The sequence below is a fragment of the Schistocerca piceifrons genome, chromosome 2 (assembly GCF_021461385.2).
Source record: "Schistocerca piceifrons isolate TAMUIC-IGC-003096 chromosome 2, iqSchPice1.1, whole genome shotgun sequence".
Classification (NCBI taxonomy): domain Eukaryota; kingdom Metazoa; phylum Arthropoda; class Insecta; order Orthoptera; family Acrididae; genus Schistocerca; species Schistocerca piceifrons.
The window spans coordinates 674,942,291-674,956,620 of record NC_060139.1 but is presented as its reverse complement, the minus strand read 5'-3'; the positions used below and the strand labels follow the sequence as shown (position 1 = coordinate 674,956,620).

The following is a 14,330-nucleotide window of genomic DNA, read 5'->3' as shown; positions in this document are numbered from 1 at the left end:
TGTCATGAAAATACTGAAAAACCTGAAAGAGCAGATACTTGAAGATAGATCTCAGTATCTTGTGAGAGCCTACATTTAAACTTAAAAGAATCACCTTTAAGTGAGGAATTTGGGAATATACATTACTGCCCTCTCCATATCATTCCCATAAGTACTGAATGGAAAAATTAGGCTAATTACAGTGTGCACAGTCATTTAAGCAGTGGTTCTTCCTCTGTTCAATACACGAGTGGAAGTGCTGTGGGAAGAACTCTCTACCATGTACTTTACAGTGGTGTGCAGGGTATGTATGTCAAAGTGCGCACGGCTTGGGGAGTGCGCACGGCTTGGGGAGTGCGCACGGCTTGGGGATGGGGAGTGCGCATGGCTTGGGGATGGGGAGTGAGCACAGCTTTTGGAGTGTGCACATGTGGGTGCTTTATTTTTCTTTTTTTCATAAAAAGCACTAGAGCAGAAAGTCCTGGATTAGGATATCCTGTGGTGAGAGTCATAGTTTTGTTTAGAATTAAATGATAAGAAAAAATTTAAATACAGGAGCATACTTTCTGCATGTTGCTGAATTTGTCAATGTTTGAAAACACATATGAGGGGTACTTATATCTGTATAATCTACTCTTATCAATTCAGTTGCTGTAATTTATAGGTGACATAATAATGAACACCTGTAAATACACCATTAAAATTTTTTGCTTCTTAAATTAGTGAGAGTGCTGTTGATTTTCATACAAAATATAAATGCATTCATTAATTCAACATGAGAAACTAACCTTTACAAAGCTTCATTTTTCATGTGTGTCTTTATTTTTAAATATCAGTTGTTGCACTGTATGTATTACATTCTTCCAGTTTTCATAACATATCATAAAGTGGTATGTTCTGATTGTAGAGAATCTTTGAATCTGAATACAACATGCTCTCTTGCCAACTGTACTGAAATGGGTTACCTCGCTGATATATTTCCTGCAAGAGGAAGCTTTTATGTACCAACGAGGGAAACTGAGCCTTTTTGCAGTAAGTAACTTTGTTTTAATTGTGAACAGTAATGGTAATTTTATTTTTAATAGCATGTTTTCTCAGAGTATGGATTTCTTAAGATGGTGTAAATTGAGATACAGATGAGTCCACATTCAAATTTCAAAAGTGCTTTTCTACACAGAAAATTATTTGGTGCTGCCAGTCAAATCATACTGGATGATTTAATGTGCTTACTCACAATGTAGAAGAGAGTTAATTCTCAATTTCGATTCAAAAGTATTACTTATTTTTAGTGTCCACATCATAATACTGTGGTTCTTGCACAGTGATAGTTTCATAGCAGGAAAACATTATCTGAACGCTTAGTTACTTACCTGGTTGAACTGGAAGTGAAGAAGTTCGTTGCTTATATTTTAATATTATTTACAATGTTTGATCAAAAAGGTAATGGGAATTATTTAATTTTATCAGCTTTACACATCTGGTTTTCAAAACTTTTTTATCTTGTCAGTACATATATTCCTGATGTGCGTTCAAATTTTCAGCTCTTTTGAATATTTAGTTAATTGTTGGCAGTTAAAAAGATTGTGTTTTCGAGTGCTCAGCAAATTTTTATTTTCAAAAAAGATGGATTATACAATTTGTATTAAATTTCACTTGAAAAATGGAGTAAACTGCAATACTTCATTCAAGATGTTGACTGTGGCGATTGGCGAATCTACAATGAGTACGACACGACAAGAGTTTACGAGTGGTATAAACACTTCAAACAGGGTCGATAAGATATTCAAGATGTTGACCACCCCGGATGCCCTACCACATCAATTACTGATGACAGTGCAAAGAAGTAAGGAAAATGGTTCTGGAAAATTGATGAATCACAGAGACGTTGCTGATGATGTAGGTATATTCTTTGGCTCATGCTAAGCAATTTTTTTGGGTGTTTTCGACATGAAACATGTGGCAGCAAAGTTCATTCTGAAACTTTTGCATTTCAACCAAAAGATGTCGCCTAGACATCACTCAGGAACTGCTGAAAGAAGTCAACAACAATCCAGAACTTCTAAATGAAGTTATAAAAGGTGATAAAACATGGGTATACGGGTATGCTGTTGAAACAAACACCACATTGTCCCAATGGAAACTGTCTGAAGAGCCAGGACTGAAAAAAAAAATCTAGAAATTCAATCACTTGTGAAGATTTTTCTTACTGTTTTCTTTGATTACAGTGGGATAATGCATTATGAAGTCTTGCCTTATGATCATGCAGTCAATAAGGTCTACTAGCTGGAAGTTATGGCTGTCTGTGAAATGCAATTGGAAGAAAATGACTGGAATTGTGGAAAAACCACTCATGGAAATTGAATCATGATAATGCTCCTTCTCATAACTCAATGCTTGTTCATGAGTTTTTAGTAGAAAACAAAATCCTTATATTGTCTCAGCCACTGTATACACCAGATATGCCCCCCCCCCCCTGTGACTGCTTTCTATTCCTGTGGCTGAAGAGAACCTTGAAAGGATGTTATTTTGCAACTAATAAGTAGATAGCAACAGAATCTCTGAAGGAGAGGGCGTTATTTTGCCACAGTTGAGGAGATAAAAACAGAACCGCTGAAAGATCTGAACACAGTAATGAAAAGTGAGTTAAAGATGTGCTTCCAAGGTCATAAAAAGTGCTGGCACATGTGGGTTATATCTGATGTGGATTACTTTAAAGAAGAAAAAGTTGAGATTGCTAATGAATAAATAAAGATACTTTAAGAAAAACTTAAATTCCCGTTACTTTCTGATCATACTTCATATGTTTGTGCCAGAAGTCTTGAGGTGTGATTCTTTGGCTTTTTTCATATTCTTATCTGGTTGTGAGGGTTTTGCTTAATGGAAAGTCTTGAAAAAACATATTTCCTTTTTTTAAAAGAACTTCATGTATTGACACAAACCAGTCTGGAAACAGCAGCTCTCCTAATGTCTTACTGACTGACTCTCCATGGTCAGTTACTATCCCCTTTATAACATCCTATCAATACACAAATTGTTTACCTCTTTATTAAATCTTAAGATATAGTTACAGTTTCATAATCCAAATGATTTTTGTTCAAGATTTACATTAAAATGTACTTAACAATGTACATTAATGTGATTAAAATTATGATTTTTTTGTCAACAATTTCTGTTATTTGATGCAATCACTAAAATGTTACCGAGTGAAGTGGCACAGGGGTTAGTACGGTGGTTCAAACCTATGTCTGGACATTATGATTCAACTTTCCCATAACGTCCCTAAATCGTTTCAGGCAAATGCCTGGATAATTCCTTTGAAAGGGTGTGGCGGACTTCCTTCCACATCCTTCCCTAATCCAATGGGACCAGTGACCTCACTGTTTGATCTCCTCCAACAAATCAACCAACCAACTAAAATTTTAACATATAATTTATTTCAACACTTTTTCCAAATTAATTTGGGTTTTGCACTTGCCTACAAGAATCAAAATAACAATTCATCAAATAACTACAACATTATTCAAAATAAATGTTCGTGTACACAATTTGCTACAGTGAAATATCACATGATGTTAGGATTTTTGTACCTTTTATTTTCATTTTGAGTTAGGAGTGTGGTTATGAAAATTCATTCTTGCTCCTGCTTCTTTTTCTGTATGGCCCTATTTGGTTATGTCACCTTACACTGTGAAGCAACATATCATCTTGGTATTCATTTTGCACATACACAAACTGCATAAGAAATGTACAAAAATGCTCAAACTATTTCTGTCAAGAGTTTCCTATAGTTGTCATTTGCATCCTAACGTACCCTCCCAATATGCTTCATTGCATCCTTCCATTTTCCTAGATTCTGAACCTCTAGAAAGAAAATGAGCAAAATATTTAAAAATTTGAAAACAGTGTTTACTTCATTAACATATTTCCATACCTAGATGAGACTTACATTTACGATCTTGTTTAGCCATTTCAGCCAATCGTGTTTCCTTTGTGGCATGCTGCATGTCCTCCTCTCCATCGACAAATTCCACCTTTGTGAGACAATTTGTATGCACAAATAGTTATAGTTCCAGTTCCTCAAGGAGAATTTCCATCCTGAATTTCCAGTTGTTGAAATTTGTTCCATCGAATAAAGGAATAAGATATTTTTCCGCTTCACTTGCCATCTCAGCTTAACTTTACGTGAGAGTACACTTGGGACCAGGTATTTATCGCAGATTCCGTTTATATAAAACAAACCTGGGCCCATAACCTGATGTAATTTTAGTTTTTACAATAAAATAACATACGTAAAGTTAAAAAGTATTATATGGTTTTTATTAAACTGAAAGGCGTAGTAGAACAACTGAACAAAAATGCCTGTTTTACTCTTTGATGGTACAATGGCAATTGACACATATCGTATCATTTACTTTACGGAACATATTTCAACAACAGGAAATTCAGGATGGAAATTCTCCTTGAGGAACTGTAACTATTACCATTTGTGCAAGCGAATTATCACACAAAGGTGGAATTTGTGGATGGAGAGGAGAACATGCAGCATGCCACAAAGGAAACAAGATTGGCTGATATGGCTAAACAAGATCATAAATGTAAGTCTCATCTTGTTCAAAGCATTGCTGACAGTCACCTGGAATATGCGAAAGATAAGGTAACTTCTTTTGATTTATGGACCTTTCTGTGATATGTTCGAGAGAAAAGGAAGTGCTGGTCAACTTCTGTTGAGAAAACAATAACTATAAAATTTAACACAACAAATGATTTGCTAGTTAACCACTTTCTGAAGTTTGATAAACTGATATGTGATGAATGTTCGACTGGAGCTACTGTAAAGAAACAGACAAAGTGTGCCATTTGCTTTTAACGATGCCTGTGGAATACAACATAGTGGTCACTGCAATCAAAATGCTCTCAATGAAAGATTTGATGCTGAGCTTCGGCAAAAATAGGCTACTGGATGAAGAATCGAAGTGGAAGGGAGTCACTGGGAAAAACAAAAATGATGAAACACCACCTCCTACTTTCAGACTCAACGGTATCTAAAAAAGGGCTTGTCAGACACCAGTAAAACAAGAAATCAACAAGAAACTTCTTTCAACTTTACTTATCACCGTTGTGGGAAGCCTGAACACAAAAGGGCTAATTTTAGAGTTAAGGTACCAAACAAAGGTACCAAACAAGAACTCAGGAATCGGTAACTCTGTGGTCGTAGCTAACATAAAAGAGGAAGATGGTTTTTGTTTTGCAGCATCAAATGAAGATCAGTCAACGAACAACATAAATTGGTTCTTGGACTCTGGAGCAATGGAACATCTGATTAACAGTAAGATAACTGTTCTAAATTTTTTGCAATGAAAAGCCTTGTCAGCTGCTTAAACTGCAACTAATGCAAAACTGTGGCATAGCAGATTAGGTCATTTGAGTTATGATAGCATTAAATGCCTCCAGTCACAAGTTGATGGTATGGAACTGGACACTTCAACAATCCCCATGGAACAATGTTCAAATTGTGTCAAAGGAAAAAAATCACAGCTACCATACAATCACAATAGGAAACGTGCCACCAGACCTCTTCAGTTAATCCACAGTGATCTGTGTGGGCCAACTGCACCAGAATCGTTCGATGGAAAGAAATATGTGCTCACGTTCATCGCCGACTTTACACATTTCACAGTGACCTATGCACTGGAATCGAAGTCGGAGGTAACTCGCTATCTGAAGATGTTTCACGCCATGGCTGCAGCTCATTTCAACTTGAAGATTAGCATATTGCACTGTATGGTACTTCAGTGTACATTAGATAAAATGTTCTGGTCAGAAGTTGTTCATACTGCCGTGTACTTGCTTAATAGAAGTCCTACTGTGGCTTTGGAAGGAATGGTGCCTGCAGCTGTATGGTATAATGAGAACCCTAATTTGAGTAAGCTGAGAGCGTTCGGATGTATTGCTTATCTACTGGTACCAAAGGAATTGAGAAAAGGGAAATTTGAAGGCAAGTCCTTAAAATGGTTACTGTCCTAATGGCTACAGGCTTTGGTGTCCAGAGGAAGGAAAAATAGTCACAGAAAGGAACATTGTTTTCAACGAAGGAAGATTTGACTTTGAAAGTAAACCACCTGAGGACTGGATCCCAGAATCTGTACAGGAATCATCCAAGAAGGATGATAATGAAGAAGACATCGTCGAAGAAGATGCCAAATCAACTGATGGGGGGTCATGAAAGAATTCCCATACCAGAACTGACCAGTGATGAAGAGGAAGCTGAAAATTTGTCAGAAAAGAAAACTGTTCAATGTTCCACCAGGAAGAGGAACCCTTCTAAATATCTGAAAGACTATGCTGCTCTTGCACTCAATGCTGATTCATTTGTGGATGATGTACCAAAAAGCTACAAGGAAATTGCAAATTGTGAAGATAAGGAAAACTGATATAAGGCTGTACAGGATGAAACTGACTCTATAAAGGAAAACAAGACTTGGATCTTTGTTAAATTTCCACCTGGAAGGAAGACTATTAACAGTAAGTGGGTGTTTAAATTAAAAGAGGATAAGGATGGAAATATCATAAGACACAAGAATTGTGGCAAAAGGATGTTCACAGAAAAGGGAATTTGACTACGATGAAACATATGCACCAGTGCCTCGACTTGCAACTGTTAGAATAATGCTAGTTATTGCAATCCAACTAGGACTGGTTCTGGAACAACTTGATGTCACCAACGCTTTTCTTTGTGGATTACTCAAGGGGGAAATATACTTGACTATTCCTGCAGGAGTGAGTATTCCAGAAGAACAAAAGACACAACTGGTTTGGTTTGCAGGTTACAGAAATCTTTACATGGCTTAAAGTACGCACTACTAGCATGGAATCACTCTATTCATACCTTTCTTATGTTTATACGATTCACTCAGCCAGAAGCAGATAAATGTCTTTGCTATATGATTTTAAAGGAAGTTTTCATTTATAGTGTGCTCTATGTTGATGACATTTTGATGGCAGGAAATGGACAGAGTGAAATTTAAGCTAAAGCAGAAGTTCAGAATAAAGGAACTAGGAGAATCACAACCATACTTGGGAATCGAGATTTCTATGAACAACGGAGAAATGTATCTAAGCCAAACATCTTATTTGAAGAATTTGCTACAATGATTCAACATGCAAGATTGTAATCTGTTAAAGATGCCTACGAACGTTAAACTGGAAATCAAAGAAGGAAATATGACTGATAAGCCCTGCAGAGAGTTGATTGGGTGTTTGAGGTATGCAATGACAGCAACAAGACCTGATTTGTGTGCTGTGTTCAACTTCTTGAGCAGATACCAAAACAATCCATCGGAAAAACTCTGGAAAAGCTTAAAAAGAATTTTGAGATACATCAAAGGAACTGTCAATATGAGACTAAATTATCGAAAGGGTAATCAAGAAGTTGTTCTGGCCTATGCTGATGCAAACTGGAATAGAAAAGAAGATGCAAGATCTACCTCTGGTTATCTATTAAAATGTTTTGGAAACACTGTTGGTCAACAAAGAAACAGACTAGTGTTTGATTTGTCTTCTACAGAGGCAGAATATGTAGCTCTGGCGACAGCCGCAGCTGAGTGGCTCTGGGTGAATTATTTACTGGACGATATTCAAATTCCACTCCAGCTACCAATTCGTATATTTGAGGATAATTAGTCCTGTATATGGTTGCTGAAAACATGGGAACATCGACGGTTGAGACACATAAATGTTAAACATAATTTTGTGCATCAACTTCACCACCGCAGGATCATCACGGCCGAGCATGTACGTTTGGAGAACCAGATTGCAGATATTTTTACCAAAGGCTTACCAGCTCCTAGATTCATTGCTTTGAGGAGTTTGTTGGGTTTATTTTAATTTTTGTTAGCGTTAAATGTAAAATCATTACACTGAGGAGGGGTGTTAAGATTGCAATTTTAATCATTCTCTGTGTGACTTGCGTTAAGTGCTGTACCAACAAAGAGTAAAACAGGCGTTTTTGTTCAGTTGTTCTGTTATGCCTTTCAGTTTAATAAAAACCATCTAATAGTTTTTAACTTTATGTGTATTATTTTATTGTAAGAAACTAAAACTACATCAACTTTGGATTTTGGCACTTGACTACAGGAACCAAAATAACAAATCATCAAATAACTGTAACATTATTCAGAATCAATGTTCGTATACACAATTTGCTATAGTGAAATATCACATGATGTTAGGATTTTTTGTACCTTTTATTTTCATTTTGAGTTAAGTGCGCTTATGAAAATTCATTCTTGCTCCTGCTTCTTTTTCTGTATGGCTCTATTTTTGGTTATGTCACCTTACGCTGTGAAGCAACATATCATCTTGGTATTCATTTTGCACATACACAAACTTCATTAGAATAATAAATGTACAAAAATATTCATAAACTATTTCTATCAATAGTTTCCTACAGTTGTCATTTGCATCCTAACGTATCCTCCCAATGTACTTCACTGCATCCTTCCATTTTCCCAGATTCTGAACCTCAAGAAAGAAAATGAGCTAAATATTTAAACATTTGTGAACAGTGTTTACTTCAGTAACATATTTCCATACCCACTGTAGTTGTTAATCAATTAACTGAAGTCCTTTTGTATGTTCTCAGTTTACGACCGGAAAGCAGACCTAGCTATGGCTTCAAGTATATATGCTCTCCACAATTTAACCTGGAACTTGCGCAATATACCTTTGGATTCAGAAGAGTCTTTCCACTAGTAACATCATCTAACAAGTCATAAAATGGGCACTGTTTATGGAGTGACACATGAGATGCTACACCTCACTGAAATTACTAAAAGGTCCCATGTATAGTGAGAGATTAGTTTCAATCAAGTTTAGTAAGAAAAATTAATTCGATTAAAAAATACACTGTAGTAAGATGTAACTGTTCTGGAAGAGCACTGATCAGCATTCTTATACTATCCACTATTATCCTACCTGTCAAGGAACAAAACTAATCATATTTACAAAAATATGTGAAGCAGTATGTAAGAATTGCGTAATAAGGATGTTATGGATGACTCAGTTTACATGGTATAAATTGTAATATTTCACTATTTTCCTCATGCAGTATATTTTCATGTATTATCTGTGTCTAATGTTTCATAATATGAGATGTTGAAAATAGTGCGATTCCCAGTCATCCTCCAGTGGTACTTATTTCTGTTTAGTAAGTGGTAGCCAATTTAATTTATTTTTAAGAGCAAGGATAAATAGCAAAGTATGTTGTATTGGTGGACAGAATAATTAATATCTGAATTCCACTTTTCTTACTACATAAAAGCTGAATGGAAAATGGAGCATCCTACTTAAGACACATACAGTAGGCAGGCACTCAGACTTATATGCCTGTGGTTTACATAAGGAACTTTAATAGCAAGGTGCTCCTACAGAAATATGGATTATTATTAAGAAACCATCTAAAAGGAGATTGGTTGTACATCCAATGTCACATGTTGTCAAACATGCGTGCTGTAGCATGTAACCAACAGGTTAACAGATGCAAAGAGTCCATGAGATAAAATGATGAAGCATTGCAATTAAGAGTGTTGTTAAAGGGGAGGTAGTGAAATCAAACAAAAGTATGAATAAAGAACTAGATTTCAGGAGAGGAGGAATAAAAAAAAAACTTGAAAAAATATGGTATAGTATTGGTTTTAATTTGCCAGAAGTAGTACAACAAAACAATTTTCTGCACCTTGATGTACAGGAGACAGCTGTGTCCTGCATGAAAACAAGATATGTACCTGTGCCAGAAACACACACTGGAAGTATGCATAAACAAATGGAGATATTGCTGAAAAAGAGAGCATTCATTCCAGTGGCAAAAAATTACTGTTTTTTTTTTGGGGGGGGGGGGGGGGAGGGGGAAGAAGCAAATTAAATTACAGGACTAAAAATGTTACACTACCAATGAAACTGTATAATTATAGGACATAAATTTTGCTTATAGTTTTTGTTTGAGGACAAAAATCGCTCCTTTCTCTTGAATTTCATTTTCAGTTTCCATGTTGACAGCTATCAGGTGCAATACCTACTTGGATGATAAAACAAAATGAAAAAATAATCTTTTATCATAAAAAAAGTCAAAGAAAGAAATGATAAAGGCATAAATTGTATAATAATATATATAATGACTATAACTCTGTTCTATTGGTCCATTCAGGGAAATAGTATTAGGGAGAGGAGGAGGCAATTAATATAAATAGCCAACTGTTTCAGTCTAAGTAATCAGAACTGGGATGCAAAAATTAAAAATATGGTTTTTTAGGATATTCTAACTCTGATTGCAATTTGTTTGAAACTTAGAACTTTCCTGCCATTGTTCAGGACCTCCTTTTTTCCCCTTCTTTCAGGTATGAAAACTGCTAATAGTGTTGTATTTGCCAAATGCATGTATAGTATGATTACTTTTTAGAACAGGGTGAACTGAAATAGTAGCAGAGCTAGCACAAAGTGTTAAATTCGGTCAATCTAATCAGTTATTGTATGTTGCTTTGGATATAAGTTGCTTAAATTCCCAGTAGTATCAACATATTCTGAGCTTCCCACTATTTGGGAATCACCAGATTAAACATTTAATTCTGTACACACATGGCCTTCCATGATTTGTTTAGATGGACTCTGTTGTAGGAGAGCAGAAGACTAAAAAATGTAAATGTGCTGTGTGGAACAAATGTGTGCTCAAGCTTTGTAGAAAACTTTCCCAATTTATTATTTAATGATTAATGTTTAGTAGCAATTCTAATTTAGCCCTCTCCTTGATACATAACAATGTTTTGTTTTTTGTAGTCAACTTAAACTAAAGTATGTGAAAGGTTGATAACATGGTCATACTTGCATCTAATAACACTGCTGTTTACAGTTAACACAATAAAAAGAAAAATTTAGCATGGCAATGTTGATTTGGAATCTTTGGTGTTCACTTCTGTAGTATATTTATTGGGGAATTACAGAGACAGGGTAATTATACTGGATGCTTGACCAGCAGAACATTTATGTAAATGCCTTATGTTTTAATGTATAAGCTGGAGCAGGACATTTACACTGGGAACTTGAGGAGAACATTAAACTTCCAGCGTCAATAAAAAGTGTTATTGCTCATTGTCAGATGATGGTCAGATTGAATAACTGAAAGTAAAGCGGGGTACTAATAATAAAGTCTGACAAGAAGTGAAAAATTAATATTTTCCTTTGCCATCCAATGTAATTCTTTTGCTTCCTCCAGTTTCTAATAGACTGCACCTCATGTATTAAAAGTATGGCCATTTTGTCAATCTTCAATGTAAGTTCTAACTTACACGTGAAACAGTAATTTTATTCAGATACCATATCTACCATGTGTAAGTGCAACTAGAAACTGCTAAGAATAAATTTTATTTTTAATTTGATGAGTTCCTAATTTAATGTTATCATTTGTTTTTATTAAGCACAATTTAGCTTTCATTTTATAACTTTTATGACAAAAAAGGATATGTAACAGTAAATTTGAGTCCAGTTGCAATAAAATCCCTTAAGATAGCAACATCACATAATATTTTTTATTTTCCTCTACTCTGCTGCTAAGGTACTTTAAATTGAACCTTACATTAAAGCTAGAAGAATGAAGAAACTGCAAAGCCAAACTGAGCAGTTGTTAAAAGGTTATAGTCAGGAAAAAGGATAACTATTGACTCACCATCTTCACTTTTATAAATGAGTAATATTACTGCATTCTTAAATTTCCCAAAAATCTTAACCTAGTGCCCGATTACAAAGACACCACAAATGAATACCAAATTGTGGTACTATGATTGGTGTGCTAGAAAGACAGTAAATATACTGTTTTCCTCTGACCTAATAATTCTTGCGATATCTTAAAGTGTCAGGTTGGCCTTAAGTAGACTATACAATATCCAGGTAGATACAACTGATCTGCTTTCAACTGCCCATATTTAACCTGTGTTTTTGCTAATGTTGGAAAGTAGTCATTGAATTTAGTGGCCAATGATTTGAATCTTAACATTATCTGTCTGAGCTGCTGTCCTCACAGACTTCAAGATTACCCACCTTTCATGCCTTATAATGCTCTGAATTTCCATTACTTGGCTCTTGAAGTTTTGTGTTCGTACTGCATAGTATATGGTTTTTACTTTCTTGATGAAATGATGAACTTTGCAATGTTGCTTGTATTGCATTGGTAAGTATTCATTAGAGCTGTACTTCATATGCTGAAAGAACAACTCTCACAGCTGGCAACAGTGTTGCCAGCTTTCAGGCATGAACTGCAAAAGGCTGGCATCAGTATAGCCACTGCCAACTCTGTGCCATTCCCATGGAAACATAAATAAAATTGTGTTACATGACTGACTGAGGTAGGTGTGTCAAGCAGACACACCAAGCTCTCCACAATTTTCAGGACTCTCCTCCTGCTATACAGACAATAGTCCAGTGCAGTGACTAAAGCTTTCTCTTCCTGCAAAAAGATACTTGGGTTCCAGGTGTTAATATGCTTTCTCTAAGCATCCACTGTAACTGTCCTCTTATCAAGGAAAACTAGATGAAGTATTGTAAGTATTTGATGGAAATAACTATTCACTTACTGTGTGCCCTTGGTAAACTTTTTCTCAGTGTCTGTCCAGTAAATGGAGTAGAAGCTGAAGGAAAAATAAAGTCAAACTTGAACAAAAGGAATATGATGACAACTGGCTTTTTGGACTGCAAGCACTTACTTCTAGTGGAATTAACAGTAATATGGGAAACTAGAAGAGACTCAATGAAAGATGGAAATTATACTTATACACACTATTAGCAAATGTTTTAAAGTTTTTCCCTGCAAAGAGGATAAGCTTTCTCACTGTATTCAAATAGACATTAATGAATCACAGAAGCAGCAGTGGACCCAGCCTTAAGCCTGGTGGAACTCCACTGTTCATTGTGCCCCACTCCGATGATGCTTGAATTCCATTAACTGTTGTGCTATATTCCCCAATTGTTAGATAATTAATCCATTTCCCTGTTATTCTGACTATTAAACTATTGAAGCCTGCTTTCTTTAGTAGGATTTTATAACTCTCACAGTCGACAGTATGGAACTTGATGCACAGTATTGTAACAAGGACTATTTCACTGTTGATAAATTTCAAAATTTGATAGGTGAAGGCAAAAATAGAATTATCTACTGTTAGGTCTCCATGGAAACCAAACCAATATGGTCTGAGAATATTGTAGTTGTCTCCTAAAGATCAGTTTCTTTAGGATCTTAGAATAAATTTTTAACAAGGAGATTGGGCAGCAGTTCAGTGGATCAGTTTAAAACATTTCTTGAAGAGTAGTTACAGAAACATATTATAATCTATCTGGGGCAGTATCTTGCTGTAGAGACTCATTAAATATGTGACACAGGGCTGCACTTGATAAACTCATTACAATGCTTCAGCCTGTTTGCAGAAGTACTACAGTGGGAATGAGAAACTGGCCAATTAAGTGCACTGTTTATTCCTTGTAAGCATAGTGGATTTTGGAGTAAGTCTTTCATTCTTTGGTGATTTAGAACTTGTCTTCTGATTGTGGTCAAGAATAATTCATCACGGAAACAAGAACAGTTAGTCACAATAACATTTTTCACAATGTATTCATTATACATGGAGGGCGTGAATAGCTTTTTACAAACTATTGGTGACATCTGGCAGCTGCAACAAGAGATTGAAGTTATAGAACATTTGACACTGAGTCACAACAGCAAAGCAAATATGGTGAGGTAACAAGATCCACCAATCATAACCATGCCATGAGTGTACACCCACATCGAAGATCTTTGTGTGCAAGCTTGTTTGTGTCAACCGTGCTGCATCTAAAACTGTGAACATAAACATTTATGCCCACACAACTGGACATATGGTTTGCAATGCCTTGGAACATTTTAGCACAAGGGATCACAGAAGATGGTGAACAATTTATGCTGGCAGTTAGCAATCTACCCCAGAGCAGTTAGCAATCTACCCCAGAGAGTGATGATAGTTTCTGACCCAATTCTCACCTGCCTCACCAACAGGCATACATTGCACTGAAGACTTCACCAATCACACGCTGCACAAAGTTACCTGAGTAGAGGCTTTCACAAGTGCTTTATCAGGAGAAACATGAGGACAGAAATCCATCCGAATTTTGGAGTCATTTGTGTCCAACAGTTGTTGATATCTAACGAGCTGCTACTACATACCTGGTAACAACAACTACTTCCTCAAGTGCAGCAGACATTAATAATATATAGGGGATTGTCAGTAACAGCTACCACACAGATGACCGTAACGGATGCTCTTGCAACACACAAAGGG

At 35.9% G+C, this 14,330-nt stretch overlaps 1 protein-coding gene across 1 annotated transcript in view; it reads left to right on the top strand.

Moving 5' to 3' along the window:
- The window catches only part of LOC124776795 (pancreatic triacylglycerol lipase-like), a 161,505-nt gene extending 151,781 nt beyond the window's left edge, over window positions 1-9,724 (top strand). The window contains exons 11-12 of the mRNA XM_047251935.1: window positions 887-1,011; window positions 8,621-9,724. Coding sequence (XP_047107891.1) covers window positions 887-1,011; window positions 8,621-8,730 — 235 coding nt within the window. The 3' untranslated portion in view covers window positions 8,731-9,724. The remainder of the gene's footprint in view (window positions 1-886; window positions 1,012-8,620) is intronic.
- Window positions 9,725-14,330: the final 4,606 nt, after the last annotated feature.